At 43.4% G+C, this 18,979-nt stretch overlaps 1 protein-coding gene across 7 annotated transcripts in view; it reads right to left on the bottom strand.

Annotated features, from left to right (window-relative positions):
- Positions 1-1,722: 1,722 nt before the first annotated feature.
- LOC311443726 (synaptotagmin-like protein 2) overlaps positions 1,723-18,979 on the bottom strand; it is a 53,997-nt gene continuing 36,740 nt past the window's right edge. For all 7 annotated transcript variants that reach the window (XM_084534104.1, XM_084534106.1, XM_084534102.1 and 4 more), the window contains 14 exons: positions 18,028-18,121; positions 16,685-16,778; positions 16,117-16,210; positions 14,390-15,496; positions 13,004-13,102; positions 11,240-11,331; positions 10,743-10,844; positions 8,646-8,815; positions 7,629-7,731; positions 7,294-7,455; positions 6,948-7,026; positions 6,273-6,372; positions 4,921-5,126; positions 1,723-3,141 (listed from right to left, as the gene is read on the bottom strand). In XM_084534104.1, coding sequence (XP_084390230.1) covers positions 2,996-3,141; positions 4,921-5,126; positions 6,273-6,372; positions 6,948-7,026; positions 7,294-7,455; positions 7,629-7,731; positions 8,646-8,815; positions 10,743-10,844; positions 11,240-11,331; positions 13,004-13,102; positions 14,390-15,496; positions 16,117-16,210; positions 16,685-16,778; positions 18,028-18,121 — 2,648 coding nt within the window. In that variant the 3' untranslated portion in view covers positions 1,723-2,995. The remainder of the gene's footprint in view (positions 3,142-4,920; positions 5,127-6,272; positions 6,373-6,947; positions 7,027-7,293; positions 7,456-7,628; positions 7,732-8,645; positions 8,816-10,742; positions 10,845-11,239; positions 11,332-13,003; positions 13,103-14,389; positions 15,497-16,116; positions 16,211-16,684; positions 16,779-18,027; positions 18,122-18,979) is intronic.

Below are 18,979 nucleotides of genomic sequence, written 5' to 3'. Positions count from 1 at the left end.
TATTTTCAGCAGATAGTGCCTAAGGGTACCAGCCTGCAACCCTTCAGCCTACTCACTCCTTGGGGTTACTTCTGCATCCAGCAAGAGATCGGTGACTGCAGGACATGGCACCACGACTTAGATGTTGGCATCAGCACAGATTCCTGCTGGTACCTGCATGCTCACGTTCAGGGAAATGAGTCTTAAAACACATTTACTATAAGCATCGAGTCTTGCCTTCTTATGAAACTTTGCTGAACCTATTCTGCAATGAACTAGTAAATACAGCCAGAAAGCCACGTAGAAACAGGCTGTTACTCTTATATTCACAAGCTCCTCCACTCCTGCACATCACTGACAATAAAAGTGCCTAATTTTATTTTTTATTTTTTTTCCTGATAAAGTGCTTTCTGCATAGTAAGTGAAACAGATATGACATGGGAAATTTTACTCCCTCAGCTTCAGCTGTGTTACAAATGTGTATGTGGTTTGGCAGTGTAATCTTTTACTCTGATAAACCACTAAATGCCAAAGAAAGCTCCTTAAGTTAATCAGGGCTTTATTTAAATAAACAAGCTAGCGAAAGATTAACAAAAACCCTCAATGAAATCTGAATACAGAAGTAGTTTGTTCACAGAGTTCTCAGCCAACTTCATAAAAGCAACTACTCTGGGATGAAAGTGGCCCACTGACATCCTTTTTCTCCCTTTATTGGCAACACTAGTGAAAGAGATGCTAATGTTCTGAAACACAAAACAAACACTTCCAGCTCCATTTCTGTAAACAGCAGTGTTGGCAACATCATCACAACTGCGTGTGCTAATAGTGCACATGAGGAGGAGGAGGAGCAGGCACGATGACTCCATTTTTGCAACGATGAGCAGTCGAAGGAGCCTCTGGAGAGAGATCTGGACCTGCCTGAGCCAAAGCCCCTGGTATTACCAACCACATCTGTAGCCACAGCAGAAATCTCCCTGGGAGGAAGGCTGCAGGACAAGGAAGAGTCTGGGGTGAGAGCAGCAGTCCCGCAGGTAACTCCTTTGCACCAAGCCAACCACTCCAACAAGCAGGCCTCCTCGTCGAAATTAAGTCATATTTATGCATCAATATTCACATGTTCTGCACCTAAACAGGTAAAGCTAATCCTTTAAAAACTCTTACCCATGGCCCCAAATTGCTATTTTATCCCACAAAGGTAATAAATGACCAAATCTTGGTAAACAAATTATGCCAGGCTGGAGCCCATACGAAGTATCTTTGGGTTGACACGCTATGTATGCATATGAGGTCCTTCATTAGGCTAGTCATTAATTAATTCTGTTGCTGTACAGACTTTCTGTTAGTGCTTTCATTACTATAACCAGTACATTTTCAAGTTTTATATTTTTCCAATTGCATAACCATATTTTTTTCCACTAAAGCTGCTAGTTATCTCCCAAATGTCTTCATTTCATGAAAAAGTCTTGTCACTTCAACCATACATATTTTCTTCCATTTATTTAGAACCATCTTTGTGAAGCTGAAAATTAATCCTGTTTGAGTTTAAAAATAAAATCAATACATTAAAGACAAATATCAAAATATTCACAGAACCAGAATCTAAGACGGGATAGCTACAAAAAATATTTCTGCACAACATTTCACTTGTCCTTGGGTTCTTTTTGACATGACAAAATATAACACCTCTTTTGCTTGCTACTTCATTACTCAGACCACGCTAAAGATAGGTACAAGGAGACCAGCTGATGACTAAAGAAAACCATTCAATTTAATTGCAATATGTACATCCAAAGTAAAAATTACACAGCTGCATTTCAAAACGCATTTGTAATGCCCCTCGGCTGCTGCTAGTGCGCCAGACACAAAGTTCTTGCAAGCTATTGGCAGGGAGGTGACTCCAGCTCCGAACAAGAGGCTGAGGCATCAGGTGAAAGGTAGATGAGAAGGGCAGCAAGATATGCAGAGGCAGGAGTTCACCCCAGGCCTCAGCTCTGCAGCTACCCTTTGTCTTCATTCACTGCCTGCTTGCCTCTCTCCCAGCAGTTGCCAAGACCTCCTGAATTTCACGGTGGTTCTGACCTTTCCTTCCTGACCCACTGCGCCAGGCTAACACAAGACTGTTTTCTACATCATTATTTCATACTGAAATGTGTTGCACACAAGGCATTCCAAAGATGCTATTAGGTCCATTAGCAATGTAACAATATTTTACATTTGGGTGAGCACTTCAGTTTATATTGCACTGGAATTGTCTTGAGTAACTTGCCTGAGGTCACTGAGGAAGCCTGTGGGACAGGTAGGAAAGCAGCTCCTGGTTGCAAAATCCCACTAGCCACAAGATCATCTCTTCTCTCTTTCATTTTAAAGCAGAAAAGATTTAATGCATTGAATTCCTCATCGTTATCCTCCTCAGGCTGCCTCATTTTCTGCTTCAAATAGTCCTCTCTTTCTTTGGATTCACCTTGGATCTCAATATCCCTCACGTTACAGACATGTTATCACCAGCAACAAACGCAAAGCTCTCATTCTCAGACTGCTGGCTGGTGACTTGGAGCAATTCTACATCAAGTACAAAGTGTACCACTTGCTGGGAAATATGAGTAATTCCATGCTGTTGCTTTAGTAAAACTACATCTCTGCACAGGAAAAAAAAAAAAAAAAAAAAAAAAAAAAAAAAACAGCACAAGGAACAGTAAAAAAATAAAATATCTATACCTCCTCTTCCCTGACAATGTTCCCAGAGCTTAATGGAATTCAAATACACTGAATATAAATGATTAAGCAAAAAGGCAAACAAAGTTTCTTCTTGGTCAAAATCAACTATAGCGTCAGTTAGGCATCTTCCAGCTCCTCTGTCAGGGAATTAGTACTTTATGTTTAACGTTTCCAAAGTGCTGTCCATCAATTGCCTCATTAAAGTGACACCTGCCGGCCCCACAGTCTCGATCCACCTCAGGGCAGGAAGTTTCCTAATTCTAACAAATGTGTTCAGCCTTTCTCTAGAACATACAGTAGGTTATTTAAGTTTTTTCCTCCCTGCCAGTGAACGCAGTGGCAGCAACCCCTCAATCCATTCATTGGTAGCAGACATCATCTCCTGCCAAAAGGCCACCTCCTCTTGCGTGGAGTCCATCCAGTCCACGGAGATGCCATAGCTCAAACCTGAAGAAAAATGAGGAGACAACAGCGTCAGGAGCTGCCTGAGGAAGTTCTACGCCATGCAAAAAATACTCAATGGGATGTAACTGCTGCAGGTAGGGTCTTAACCTAAAAGATGCTGACTTCCTCTCACCAAGTTCCACTGTAAGCACCTTCTGTTCTGCTAATGATCTCCATTTTACACCAGAGTTCAGAATATAGTCACTGTAAAAGCCCCAAAACACAAGAACCCTAAATATAACCTTCCAAGGAAAATAATATTGGGCTCAAGCCCTTTATTGCGCCTTTCAGAATGGTAAAGAAGTTCTACAAGGCTTGGTCTTCCCCTCGATCTTGCTATGGATGGGGGGGGGCAGATACTTGTCAAAATTCTCTTGCGCTACACTTTGTTTTTATAGGAATAAAACATACGATAGTGTAAAAGTGTGTACATTAATTCCAAGTTAATTTATTCAACCAAATTTCACATGCCAACTGCTTGCCAATTAGATAAAGGTCTAAATTTGGATCACAGCTAATCTTAGGGTTGGTGTTTTTAAATCTTGTTTATGAACTTATTTTTGTTGCCACTTCCCACCAGATAATTCACAACCCTTCTGATGACATGCTAGAGAGTGAAAACAGAGAACACACAAGCAAATCCAATAAACAAGTGTACCTGCAAGGCAGACCTTCCAGCTACAATAAGCCTCTTCCTGATACCCTCAAGGGACAGTGACTCTTCATTACAAAGCTCTGACAGCTTCTGTTTGTCTTTCATCTCTCAGAGACTCCTCTTGCTTCGCAGTAAGTATACGTTGTTTAAAAACCCTTAGATCTCCCACTTGCCAAAATACAAAGACGAACTTGCTATCCATCAAAGCCTAGGTATGGGGGTACACTGAAAGCTGGAACAGGATGGTTAGAGAGGGACAAAACCTCCATGATGGACTTGATTATGGGAGATAGTCCCATCCATTTTTTCCAGCTTAGGCTTAAAAATATTGGAATTTTCCTATCTTCTAGGGTGAGTAACCCCAATGAAGTAAAACACTTCCAGCTAACCACAGGTTTAAGTCCTTCTTTCAACTGGAAACTCATGCCATAAACTCCCAGAGACAGCAACTGTCTTCCAGTGTAGCAAATGGCACCTCCGCTGTTTTCTTTCAGCATTTCATCATCTAAATTAGTAAAATCAAAAGAAGAAAACAAACAAACCAAAAACAAACAAAACAAACAAACAAACAAAAAACTAAACAACACCTCAGTCTACTCCTGGAAAACTCAATTTCTTTCAATTTGTGGTTTAATCAATGCTGATGTTCTCTCAGTAATGACTGAGACCAGAACAACTAGTGCATCTAGCCCTGTTTTTCAAATATTAGTTGCTGCTCTTATTAAAGCATTCCAAGGGAGGAGGTGATGATGGAGTCACCAGGTGGTGCTGTCTCACATGGCATTCAATTTCCTTGTCTTCAGCTCTGAGCGCTCTTCACTGGAAGGAACAGCAATATAATATTGATTTGTAATGCAGTCTGGATTCTACTGGACTCAAGCCGATTCTTGAGTTTTGCTGAACCTCAGAGCTGATGTTGGGAGAAAATGCGGGCAGAGAGGGTTGCTATCGCAGTACCAGGGCCCCCTACAACCCCGACACAGAGCAAGTACCAAGACACAAAACAATTACTGAGATTCCCTATACCTGGTTTCTCACCAACAGGAATTTTCCTGCAACTTCCCATTATACCTCATGGCTCAGCAATAGAGTAAAAGTATTCATTTAATGTAACTGAAATCACTTACCTGTCCCAAGGCCCAGCCTGATTCCTCCAAGGAAATGGTTGGTTAGTTTTTCATGATCCCACACAGTCAGCTCAACGCATGCATCCTTTAGATCCTCTGTATGAAAGCCATCATACACAATAGTGTGATTGAAAATAGGGTTTGTGTCTCTTTTTATGACTCGGGTCTTCTGGTAACTCTTCTTACTCGTGTCTGGAAGCACATAGCTTTGAGAGAAGAAAAAGGACAGCATGTAGTATGGAGTATCACATGAGGTATGAGTTGTTCCTACAGACTTCCAGGTCTAAACAAGGCTCATGCCTGGAGAAAGGAGGAACTGGATTTCAAAGTAAGAAATCTCTATAGATTTAATGAGAAATGTTTATAATGTGCTTTGAGGGTGGTGAGGCACTGGAACAGGTTGCCCAGAGAAGTTGTGGATGTCCCATCCCTGGAGGTGTTTAAGGCCAGGTTGCGTGGAGCTTTGAGCAACCTGGTCTAGAGGAAAGTGTCCCTGCCCATTGCAGGGGGGTTGGAATCAGATGAGCTTTAAGGTCCCTTCCAACCCAAACCATTCTATGATTCTCTGATAATCCCTGGGCTATTTTTACCCCCAGGAAAATAAATTTTAAAGCAAACATTTTTAGGAAGGAAGGGTACTTACTTTAAAATTTCCTACTTTAGGCATTTTTTTTCAAAGTAACACTTTACATTTTAAAAATGGACACTATTCTCACATATTTCTGTTTTCATAATTATTCATCAAACAAATGCCCAAAAGATCATTTCAAAACAGACTGTTAAGCTTCCTGAGCAACAAACATTTTTGCAGGAATACTTTCTTAAAACATACAAAAATATAGTGAGGACTTCAAAGAGCCAGAAAATCTTAAAAATCTGAGTTATTTTTAAATTTTTGAAGTATTTGTAGCACCTCCTGTCATATAACAGGCAGTACTGATGTCACAGGCTGCAGAACACATGCACACACTGAATTCTGGACAAGATCAAAGCAGGATCCAACTGCACGTATGTCAGTTCTGGCAAGTCCCTAACACATTCCCAAACTTTGCGTGCAAGTCCTTATCACTTCAAAATTCACAACTTCATATGAAAACACCAAAGCAAGGTACAGGGTCCCCCATCTTCCTTTCACTCAGGCGTTATTGAGGCTGAGGGAGTCACAGACAGAGCTTTACCACAGCAAATTTTTTTCTAATATAACCACAGGAGAGTAACAAGGGCAATTCTCTCCTACACAGCTTTACAGTATGGAAACACAGGTGAGTGAGCCTGAGAAAAGAGAAAAAAACATACTGCTCCATGGAGGCACAGACCCATCATCTAAGCCAAGACAGTGCTCAGGCACTTACCATTTCACAAAAGAGTCTACTCCAGAAGGACGCAACTGCAGCAGGTCCTTGACATCTTTGACCCAAATGTGAACTTCACCAGAAGGAGGATTCTTGGGACCTGACATTTAGAACAAGAGAAAAACTCTGGGGTCAGTTCCTGCAATAGCTAGCAAGAAAACAGGCATCCTGCTCCCTCAACCTGAGGGAGCAGTGATGTGACTTCTCTGCAGACTCAATCCCTAGGAGCTCTGCATTCCTCTGCCTGGATGCCGCAGCATTACTTGCAGCTGTGCAGCTGCAGAGGACTGCCAGTCATTGACATAACCTGCCCGTGCTGCTTTGAAGCAGGAAAGGAAAAGGCTCTGCTGGGCAAACCCGACCTCCTACCTGCCCCACAGTAAGAGGGGCTGTGTGTTGCTGCTACAGCATCACAGCACCCAACAGTGCTTGCAGTGTCCATAACAGCTGGTGAGTTTAAGTTTGTTGAACCTTCCCTCCATTTGCCCTGTTTCCTCCTAAATCCAGATGTGATGTAGTCTGCAGGTGGCACTACTAAGCACTGCTGGTTGCCCCTCATCTCTAAGATCTTGCTCGAATGACATTACTCTTTAACAAGCCCGTATACAGATGAGGCATTGCGAGCTGCACGCCAACATGCAGGCAATGCTTCTTAATGTATGAAATGAATTTTACCTAGACTTCCTGGAGGGACGTACTTAATAGACAAATTCATCACTCCTCGATGATCCACACCATTAACAGCAGAAAGGCTCTGAAACAGAAAGAGTTATGACTGACTAAGAAAGGGCTTTTGTTAACAGCAGGGCAAACAGCTTTTGAGTTTAATGCAGGGGCACAAATGGACAAACTTTGCTATTGTATGGCTGGGACAGCTCCTTACTTTGTGGTTTTGCTCTCATACTCAGTCCTTCAGAACCAAAAGCCTGAGGATTCAGAGCAAGGTTGCCAGGAAGGACTTCTGCCACTTCAGGCTTCAGGGTTGGGTTGGGAAGCAGGATTGGAGCTGAGCTGCACTTACCCGGGGCTTCAGCGGGTACCAGTTGAGTTTCCTGTTGCTCCAGTCCCAGCTGGCCAAGTCTATTTCAATCTCTCCCAGGAAACTGTTACGTCCCAGTGGGTCATTGTGCCAAACAGAGAGGTTTAATTTTTGGATAAGCAATACCATTTTCTCTATTTTGTACTAGAGGAAGAAAGAGAAGTCAGGTCGCTCAACTTCTTTCTCCAGTTTCTCTCACAACCCAAGGGGAGAGCAGTGCAGCAAGAGGCAGGTGAAGGAGCCCAGCCAAGAAGGCAGGCTCATTCCAGACCTGCCCTGGTACCGCATAGGTTTTCAGAGCAGATAGGTGTTCTTACCCGTAACACCTCATTGTAAATGGGATTCACTGTCCTTTTCTTCACTGAGGTTTTCCTCTTACCCATTCTAGCTTTGTCTGGAAGCAGGTAAGTTTTAACATACCTGGAAAAGGAAAAAAAATAAAAAATCATCTGGATACTGTTCAGTATTGCTATGCTCTAATAAGCAGTCAAGACTTCTGGGTGGTGACATGGGATTTATGGGAAAAAAAATGACCTGGAGTTGACTCCTTGGAGGCAAAACTAATTAAGAGACCTGCTAGGATATTAACTTGGCTTGCATTTGAAGTTATAAATTGCACTGGGGATGGGTGGATGCCACCAACATTCAGAACAAGCAGCTCTCTAGGCAGCATGGGAAGCCAGCAAGGCTGTATATCCATTTTCTGAAATGCCCACAACTACAGCATTTCTGTGTGCTCAGCATCAGGATGAAATTAGAGAGAAGAGGTAGAATGTCTCAAGAAGCCTGATTACAAATCTCTCTATTTCAAGGTTCAAATACAAGGTGTTTTTTTTTTGTTTGTTTGTTTGTTTGTTTTTGTCATCTGTTAAACAGAGTTCACTAGCCTTTGTTCAATTACCAGTGTGTCCTCTAATGTCACTTCTTTTCAGACTTTCTTCCCATATAAACACGTGTCTACATCACGTATAACCAATTGGTAATTGGTTATTACCAATGTAATTGGTTATTACCAATGTGTATTCACCATGGAGAGACGTTCACATGGAAACGTGTAGAACATATTTCAGTAATAACAGGAATTGTCCCTGTAGTGACCAAAGCCTTCTCAATCCTATTCAAAACTAAGTCAATGACAACATATTTACTGATGCCAATGGCTCCAGAGCCATCAGCTAGGAAAGACCCAGCAGTAAACACACAACAGAATTCTAGAGGAAGGAAGAAATTATGGCATTTAAAAATAAAATTCATAAGAAAAAAAAGAAAATTCTCTAGAACACAAAATTCAGCATCAGAAAAGCCATGAAACACCAGCGGGAAGCATCACTCACGGGTCAGATCTGCCTTTCTTCTCATCCACGACAGCCAGGTCCTTGCACTGGGACACATGAACCTGGAACTCCCGGTTCTTCTCGTCATAATCTAGTGCAAACTCCACAGTACCTTGGGCATCCACACTCCCAAAATCGCCACTGTACACACTGAGCACACTGCCACTCACCTGCCAGGTGGAGAACAAGGTCAGTGCCGTTGAAATAGGCACTGTTCAGACTTAGTTCTGCACAAAGATGTGCACTGCCAGAGAAATAATCTGTTATCTCTGCCCTTCAGTAGGACAGAGTCCTTGACATGTCTGCAGCTGTGCTCACCCAAGGGTTTGGGGGTCTGAATAAAGGTCTCACAAGGATGTGCTATCCTTGACCAGCACTAAGAAGCACTGTTCTCCCAAATGCCCACTGAACACAGAAGATTTCCACCTCTAAATCCCAAAGCCTTGGGAAACAGAGCCAAATACATGTATAACTTGTGAGAGAACACATGTAACTTCCCTTTCCCTACACTAACCCCACAAACAGCTGCTTTCCTGACCCGGTCTCATCACTAAGAAACAAATATACCGAGAGAACTTGAACTATCTTTTTATATAAACTTATTATTTCTGGTAGATACAGTCACCTAATTGTCATTCAATTTTAAAAATAGGCTATTAAGAACCATATCAGACTAGAAATATAGGACAAAATAATACTATCTTGTTGCTTGCTCACAAAGTGCAGAGAGCTGTGCAAAACAGAAACAGAAATAACCCCTGTCCTGAAAAGCCACTGTCCCAGCAGAGGCAGTTTGTGGGAATCTACTTGCCACAAATGCACAGGAAAATGAAGTTTCTGCAGGTATAACAGGAACGAGGCACCAAAGAGTCTCTTGCTTTCCCAAAACAAACTGCATTTGCCAACTGGCCTTCACTTTCTGTTTTCCAAGGCTTTAAGTCCTTCACTGGTAGAAAGTGATGAAACAGAAATAAAACACAGCCCCAGAAAGATGAGAATTTTCTATTGGGCCAATCACTCATGATTACAGATGGTATAACATAAAAGCTAATGCATTTTACCCAGCAAATAATTAACCCTCTTGGCACTCCTCTGTGGTACAATGCTGAGCATGTATCAAAAAACTTTCCTAGTAATTAACCCAATTCTTCTCTGTCACCCATACTTCTTTTGTTTCTCAATTTCTTTCTATGGTAACCTACAAGAATCTGCTAAATGTCTCCCCTCAGTCCTTGGAGCTACATTTATCATCCCATCAGGATATCAAATCCAACAGAGAATCCTAAATGAGATGTTCAAGAACACCTACATGACTTGGACACAAAAGGCTCATTTATAGCTCCCAGACTTCACAGACTACGAGAAAGACTCAAGCACCCCAAAGTTCAGTTTTGCTTTTTTTTTTTTTTTTTTTTTTTTTAACATATTTATCTACAGTCACAAACTCTCCCTACATGCTTTGTTCCACATATATTCTTTAAATCTCACACATACAATTTGGAGATGTCTATAACAGTAGTACAGCGAATTAAAGCACTTTTAAGCAGCTCCCAAAAAATACTGTGTCTAAGGAATCCTTTTAAAATGCCTAACTAAACACGCTCAGCTCTTGCCAACTCTCCTTAGAAGGCAAATCTCTAAATCATACTGCTGCTGTTCAGTTCTGAGTTCCCTTTAATTTGCTAATAAAGTGAAGGAGGAGCTTGCAGAGGTCACCAGTCTGCAGTCTCAGCTTTCTGGGAGGTGGACCACAAACAAGTCACTCACAAGCTGTGTGCCTCGTTTCCCCACCTAGAGACAGACCACCCCTCTCTCCCTTATGCTGCCAGGCTTCAGAGCATCTACGCTTTGGAGCAGGGGCTATTGCTTCCTCTGAATTTGTCTAAGAATGACTCAGTGGCTCCTTAATTTGAGATGGTACCTGAAGACACTTCTTTAATGCAAGTAAGTAATTAAACATCACTGTTATTTTAATAAAGTACCATGCAGAAAACAGCACGATACTCCGGAGGCCACATCATCGGTATCAGCCTAAATGCAGCATCACTATCCAACGGAGAAACATTTTCTAGAGAGACGTACGCGTTAAATACCTACCGAGGAGACAGATGCCATGTCAGAGGAGTGGCTGCCAATGCTAGGCGTCTTTTTGTGCTTGCTAAATTGGAAGCTGATTTCTGAAGCCGTGTCTGATTCTGTCTGCTCAGAAAATAATAAGCATCTTTAAGCTGTGCCGTACGAGCACTTTGCAACACTAGAGAGAAAAACCAATAGCTCAGCAGAGTCCCATTAAGCAGCAAGCAGGTTAGGAGAGCAGAGGAGAGTGCAGGGAATCTCCCCAGAGGCATTGCCTCCGACCAGCAGCAAACGTCATCATTAACTGCCTCCAAGCAGAGCTGCATGCAACCACCCAGGCTCTTACGAAGAGCAGGTAATAGCGTGGTTTGAGGCAGAGGGAAACATTAAAACTCCTACAGGATTGAAGGGTCAAAAACAAGTACTGTCAGCATCCTGGAAAAAGATTCTCATGAACCTGACTGCCATTTGAGGGATGCTGCGAACATCATTCCAGCCATTTCTGGTATCTATCCTACCTCAGACAACAGGAGAGGAGAAGATCTGCTCAGCTCTTTGACTCTTTCAGGTTCAAGAAACTGGTGAGGTATCAGATGAGGTTTGTTGTATGCTGTAAGTACAAACAGAAAAATGGCATCAGGATGAATTGTCAGAGTCAGCAAAATACAAGAAAGTCACCTTTTTGTTAGAGGACACAAGGAGGAAGGAAAAGCTAGTGGGAGGCACTTGCCCCATCTCTGTTACTGGCCATTGAAGGTGAGCCCTCCACAAGGCACAGACTGCCGCTAGCTAACGCTCTAAAGCTATTTTCAGCGTTTTCATTTGATGTGTGGGAGTGTGCAAACTCCCCCTAGTGGATAATTCAATTCATTCATCAGTTTAGAGATGTGCAACTACCAGATTATCTAGCTGCATAGATTTCGGTCAGAGTAAATGCAAGCATCCCTGTCATAAATAAATAAATAAATAAATAAATAAGTAAATAATATAAAGACACTCACATTTCCATCTCATAGCATCTTGTAAACAATATAAACCTTTTTGTTCTATCTTTATCTTTTCTCAATAACTTCCTTGATGACTAATTTCATCCCAAAACAACTGGCTTGTTTTTAGGTGACACTACAAGGTGACACTTGCTATATTAGCCAGGATGAGACATCACTCAATGCTTAAAATGCCCAAAAGTTGCTCTGATAGCAAAGGCATTTACTGTTATTTCCAACCAAGAGTAAAGTGTTACATTTTGCCCTCTCTACAGGCTACTGGTTATACTGGGAACAAGTAGGAGCAACTCCATAGAAGAGAGTTTCCTAGGATGAGGCTTGTGGCTCTACACAAGCTGTGATGGGAGAAGTCTAAAATCTTGGTTGCCTGCATGAAGACCACGTCACCAAACAGCAGCACAGCAGGACTGGAAGCTCTGTGCTGTGTGCCAGACGTTGCTGCACCATCTGACGGGGCACACATTCGGCACCAGGCTCCAGGATGGTGTGGTTCAGCCACACACAGGCAGGGCAGTGCAGCACGCCCCATCCACAGGCTGCTTTTGGCAGCCTGAAGGGGACTCTCCATCCCATAACCAGTGGTCATGTTCCCTTAAACAGGCTCTATTGTTTCCTCTAAGCTATTTTCCCTTTCCCTGTGCATTGCTTTCCCAACCTTTCCACCTTAGTCCTGGAAGCCTTGGCCTTACCACTTTGCTTTTAAGCAAGCCCTTAGCTTCCCTCTTGGGCCTTCCAGTTTTCATCTTCTGTGGATTTCTACTACCTTTCTTGGCCACTGAGGCTGCTGCTGCCTTCCTTCAGGCCCTCTCCCTTGGCTGCTGCTTTCTTGGGCCACTTGGTGGCACAGCCAGGTTTCTTGGCCATGGGCTAACTGGCACCATTAAGTGTGTCCCAGCCAGCAGCTGAGGAGATCAGGCCAGCAAATTAGGTCTGCTCTGGGCAAGGGGAGAGGCTGATAAATCCGCTGAGCAGGCTGCCACGCAGGTCCCAGAGTACTTAGTGGGAGAAGAGGAGAGATGGGTACAATCCTCTTGCCAACTCGTTAAAGCCCTCACAATTTTTTGCTGAACACACTGAGTAACATACCATCAATCTAACTGCAATTTCCTGGCTCTGAATTTAATTTTAGGCACTATAAGCTCTCTAATTTGATGATGAAACCATATGTCATCTTTCTTGCCTAGTACAAGCACAGAAGCACCAGGGATGCAGAACTCAGGCATAATATATTGCCTTCAGGGAACATAAACCAAAAAGCAGAAAGATGTTACTCACTCTCTGTGGTTGTGTAAATGTTCACCATGCTCTTTGCAAGATTGATGTTATTTGCTCGGGCCAATGCCTGAGCAGCAGGAGAACGATCTCCATCTTCCTCTGGAATATATGAAAAGCCAAATCAACACAGTAAATAAATAAACACAAATGGGCAGTGTGTCAACAAGCATGCATGTGTGTTTCTCTCCTGGCTTGCTAGCTCTGCTTATAGCACGCTGCAGTTACATTACACAGGGCTACCCTCACATCATCAGCTTTAACATCTCTCCTTGAAAAAAAACTCTTCACCCAGTCCCCAAAAGAGACCAGCACTTGTGAAGAGCTTCCAGTGGAATACAGCCATCTGCTAATATCAACCTGAAATTAATGAAATAATAATGAAAAAAAATGAGAAATACAACAATGACCTGGTATAGAAATGAAATGTTTGTGTTTAGCTGAAGTGCAACTGAGGATTTTCATGGACATGTTAAAAAAAAAGGAGGGAAATGCCACAGTTACAGATCAGAATTAGATGAGTCCATGAAAAATCCTCTCAAATAGATGTTACCCTGGTACATGAGGACTGAAAAGTTGGAAAAAGGAGATAGGGAGATCTCTCTTCATAGGTAAGTTTTTGCTTGGCAGGGAGCAGAGATGTAGGCAAGCAGAGCCCAGGTTTAAAATGAACTGCAATTAACATGAACTTTTGCCCATTATAGCAGTCACTACAAGAGCCTGTCAAACCTGGAGGAAGAGGCTGATAAAGTGCTGGTATTATTGACACCACTGTGATGGAGAACCCCAAAAGATCAGGCTCCTTGTTCAGTCCACTGTGCAGTTTAAGATGCAAACTCAGCTGTGGATTCCCAAAAGGCCCAAAATGTCCTTTAAAAACTAATGGCCAGCAGCTCTATCAAAGTAGGATAATGGCCAAGGTATTTATTAAACTTTGTTTCATGTTTTATTTCTGAGGTTTGTGTCAGACTTATCTTTACCACCACAGGGAATTCCTCCAGACTCACACTTGAAGAAAGTGGTAGTGAATTTACATGGCAAGTAAACATGTTTACAATCTTCCCAATTAGTAAAATAACTTCCTGTGACCTGCTGTAGGTAGGGCTTAAGAAATGAAGAGCTGTCCTGAGTTGAGGTGCTTGCAGGGAAGGTATGAGGGCTGGCAGCAGGGAGAAGAAAAGGGAATATCACACTGCCCACTTTTACACTTCACTGCAGTACACAGAATGGTGGTTTTCAGAGCTGTTTGCTAACCACATTCTTCACATGCTTTTAATTTTAATATAGGATAAATGTAGAAGAGAATAAAATGTGCAAAACACAGAATAAAACAGGTGTAGGGATGACTCCCTATCAGGATTTCCCAGAGTGCAGTTACACCCTTGGTACCTGAGTAAACAGCTGAGTCCGTTCCCTGAACAACTTCAGTCTCTCCACCTGGTGCTCTGCCTGTTGGCTTGTCTGAAGACTCAAGTGCTTTTTCCTCAGCTGGCTCTCCATTTATTTCCATGCTGTCATGAGTACCCATGTCAGCTCTTTGCTCTTTCTCATCATCTGTAAGCGCAGGGTCAATGAGTATCTGCACCCTGCTCGCCAGGCAGTTTGCATACTTGTGTTTTTCTGCCACGATGAACTTGTCTGCAGACATCTCTGGCTCAGATGTGCTGCCAGACACTTCTTTGGTAGGCGACTCAATTTTGATGGAAGGCGCTCGCACAGGCAATCTGGATTTCTTGGAGCTGTGTTGTGCCATCTTCTCTTCCTCTGGCACCGGCGGCTTCCCGTTGCTTTCACCCAGCAAGCTGTTTCTTGTAACCAGGCCTCCTTTGCTCTTGGCGTAGGTGGATCTGGGAATGAAGGCAACTGAGCCTTTCCTTGAAGGGGCTACATAGCTTGGCTCTTCCTCGCTGGAAGACAAAGTTATTGTCCTTTTGTGAGGGGCTCTTGTTTTGGTGAAGACACCGGGTTTTTCTTCACCATTCTGGCCTTGAGCTGACTGCACGGAGAGCGAGCGGCACAGCTTGAACTGCTTTCCGTCTGCCTCCCCCGAGCTCGAGTCCTCCGGCATGCTTCCCACCATCACAGAGTCTGCTCCCTTCTCCCAGAAGTTCTTCAAGTTCTTGAAGTGTTCCCGATCAAGGCCAATATCCTCCTCTTTATTACTCATTGATGAGATTGTATAGTTCACGCTGTGCTTCACAGACTGGCTGCTTTCCCCCTCTGCAGTCAGTGATTTGGGGCTTTCCATCAGCTCTCTCTTTGCCACGCTGTTCTCTGCTGGCCCCAGGTGATTCACGAACTGCTCTGACCTGGGGAGAGTTCTGCTTGATTTCCTCTTAACCGGTATCTTGCTGGGAGCATATGTTTCTTCAGGTGGAGTTTTTGGTCCTGCTGTGGTGCCAGTGGCACCATCAACAGCTTCTCCTCCCGCTGCACAGCTGGGCTGAGGCACAGCATCCTCTGGAAGCATGGCAGGCAGTGGAGATCGTCCATTACCTGCAACAACAACAGAGGCTCACAACCTACCGCATCACATCTTATTCACCTGGAAGGTCTGGGCTTCAGTTTCTCAAAGGGAAGCCAGGAGGGGTTTCCAGAAACCACCAATATGTTTCTAATTCTCCCCTATTTTGAGAGTCCAGCAAACCCCCTTCCCTCTGAAGAAAACCCTGAAAAAGACAGCTCTTCTTTCTGCAACAGGACAGGGAAAAAACCCACTGAGCTCTAAATTGTTGCTGTGAGTTTGAATTTTTTCACAGCTTTGCTTTTAGCTTGACAGCTTTCCTACTGGCTATTTGCTATGAACCAAAAATACACCACACATTCAAGGCAGGAGAAGAAAGAGAAGGTAACTTGGATCTGTGCGCTAAGGAGTTGTTAGCCAAGCACTCAGTGTAAAATATACTGACAGCCAGGAGAAATTTTAGTCATTGGAGATTTTTTTCTCGGTTGCTGCTGCCTTGGGCATATTTCACACAAATGTTGGCAGCCCATTCTTATACACCAAGATAAGAAATGCTCTTTGTTATTCATTTGTACACAAAGAAAAGCAACATGCTTCTTGGTGTTGACTCTGAATAATGAAATAGCCAGTGGTTCACTGAACAAAACCTTACCTTTTCTAGACAAATGTAAGCTGCCTGTTGTAGCCGTGAATGGACTTGCTCCAGTGTCACTCTCTGAGGAAGAGACATCATGGATACTGGATCTCTGCATGGAAGACAAACCCTGTCAGTGTTTATCATAGAATTACAGAATCCTAGAACGGCTCGGGTTGGAAGGGACCTCAAAGATCACCTGGTTCCAACCCCCTGCCATCGGCAGGGATGCCACCCACTAGGGTTGTTCAGGGCCCCATCCAGCCTGGGCACCTCCAGGGCTGGGGCATCCACAGCTTCTCTGGGCAGCCTGTTCAGTGCCTCCCCACCCTCTGAGTGAAGAGTTTCCTCCTAACATCTCATCAAAATCTCCCTTCTTTTAGTTTAAAACCATTCCCCCTTGTCCTATTATTATTTGCCAAAGCAACATCTTTTATAAGTCCCTATATACATTGGTAAGTCTGGAAAAACATTTATTTGAGCACAGATACCACGGCATACAGTCTGTGGAGTCCTTGTCAGTAGATACAGGCTGTGAAAATCCAAGGAATAACCAATCCAAACACAGAGGCTGTGGCTACACTACCTTGTGTGATGCAGACAGCGGGACAGAAAGTCTCGGCTTCGGTTTTGGCAAGATTTTATGCTCTTCTGCAGCATCAAGAATGGGTGTGCTGGATCTGTGGGAGAAGAGAAGCATCTGAGCAAGGAGATCAGTGGCAGGGATGTACTTGATCAGGCGTCTTCTGAGCAGGCAATGCAGTCTTCAGCATTGTGTCTGTTCTGCTCGGCTGCTTTGCCACTTTTAGCTAAGAACCCAGCCTAATATAAGGCCACCCGGATCTGGTGCCAGAGGTATAACTGGATTAATCAAGCATACAGGAACTCCAGGAATGCTTATGCCATCAATAGTCAGGGCAAAACTACAGTACGGGATATAGATCTTCACACTTGGAATATAAGTTAATTACTATCCGCCTGGTAACTAAATGGAAGAAACACGTATCACAGTTTTCCCCACTGCTTCTCCTGTCCTTGCTAGTGTCTAGTGGTGGCTGCTCTCCAGATAGAGAACTGTCAAGTTGGACCCCTGGTGAGAGTTCAGATGGAAATGCTTCATGTTTAGGGCTGAATGAGGAAGATGAAGCAAGCTTCTCAGGATTTAGTAAATCCTACAAAAAACATTAGGACCAAAACAAGCACAAATGTCTTGGGCATGTGACTGGTCCTCCATCACACAACACCCATTGTTCGGCTGCAGGAGGTCTGGAACTGTTGTCAAGGCCCATATTTAACAATTAATTGTAGCAACTGCTGCCTGTAAAGAATAATTCCTCATTCTGCTGACAAAAGAATGCAAATGAGATGGGAGCAACAATAAATGAAAATGTGGGTGTTTAATTGGCTTCTCCATAGTCCACAGACATTGAGTGAGGTCACTGATTTGCTCACTGAGGTTCTTTTAGTGGGTGTTTCTGCACAGTCAGCACAACTTGAAATCTACCAAGCCACGTCAGTGAGTACTGAGCACTGGACACAGTGGTTGGCACCAGCAAGAAACGAACAGTTTCTAAAACAGTTCATTTAGTTAGCATTGCTCCATGGCAAAAATAAATAAATAAAAAAACATAATTACTTTGAAAAAGTACCCAGAATATCCTGGCATTAGAGACGGCTTCCATTTTACTGACCCCTTATCAAATCACGCAGGAAAAGACTTTTCTGGCATAAGCACATTAGCACTTAGTTAGTAGTAGAGGATTGATACTCTGACAATTCCTGGAAAAAGGATTTTAAAAATATCCTATACAACCTATTACCAGTATGGGCTTGGAAATTCAGTTAAAGACCAGGATTTAATGCGTATCATTCAATTTTCATTAGAAATGCGAGCAGCAGCCAGAGCACTGCTGGAGCAGTGGCAGTTACCTCTCCTCTCCCGTGCCAGCAGCGTGCTCATGGAAGGGAGGACCTGGGGCATCTCTGCTGTCCAGCCCCCTCCGGATGTGCTCGTTAACCTCATCTGTAATGTAACAGAGAATTGAAAAATTACATTTAATTGACCTTGCAATGGCCAGTGTGTGCTATCTGGGGCAAGCAAAGGCTTGGGAAATGAGTCCCACCAGCACAAACCCTGGGGATTCAGCAGGGGTGCCTGGGGGCCTGCCCACTGCCTCCTCTGAAGAGGATGCCCCACAGCAGCATCACCCACGTTCCCCACGTGGCTCCTCCGGGCCCCACGTGCCTGAGAGCCCACAGATTGCTGCCCAATGCCTGGCTCATGCCAGGAGCTGCCGCATTGCTGGAAACCTTAGCAGGACCCTGCCCTGGCTGTCAATAAAGTTAATCCGCTCCAGGATTTAAATTCAGCCACTTCCTGTTTTGACTCCAAGTCATCCGATCTTGGCAAACAAAGGAGGAGGCCAATACAGTTAATGAGGAGATCCCTGTTATTTTTACTGGCACAAGGCTCAGCTATTTCTTTTGAGCTCTCAAAGACCCCAAAGAAAAAAAACAATAGAAGAAGGTAACCTTTAGAGCAGCCTGCCAAGGTGCAAAGTTGCATTAGGCATTCAGCTGGCAAACAGGCTTTCATGCTACTGCAAAACCAGAAGGATTAAACTCTCAAAACGACAACAAACTAAGCTTAGTCTGGTCAATTAAAAAAAAAAAATAATAATAATAAAAAAAAGGTTGCACATATTTTTTCACTTGCATCTTGGTCTGTTTTAAAGAATAAATTTACCTTTTACAAAAACTGCCAAATCTCTTTCAGCTATATTTCATTCTATAATAGAAGCAGAAGCTCAAAGGATTCAGATGTGACCTGAAATAATACAGCCTTGCTTGCTATTTGTGCAGAAAACCAATGGGCAGATCA

The sequence above is a fragment of the Aythya ferina genome (genome assembly GCF_964211825.1).
Source record: "Aythya ferina genome assembly, chromosome: 13".
NCBI lineage: Eukaryota > Metazoa > Chordata > Aves > Anseriformes > Anatidae > Aythya > Aythya ferina.
The sequence above is the reverse complement of the archived record's forward strand: the minus strand, read 5'-3'. Positions and strand labels throughout refer to the sequence as shown.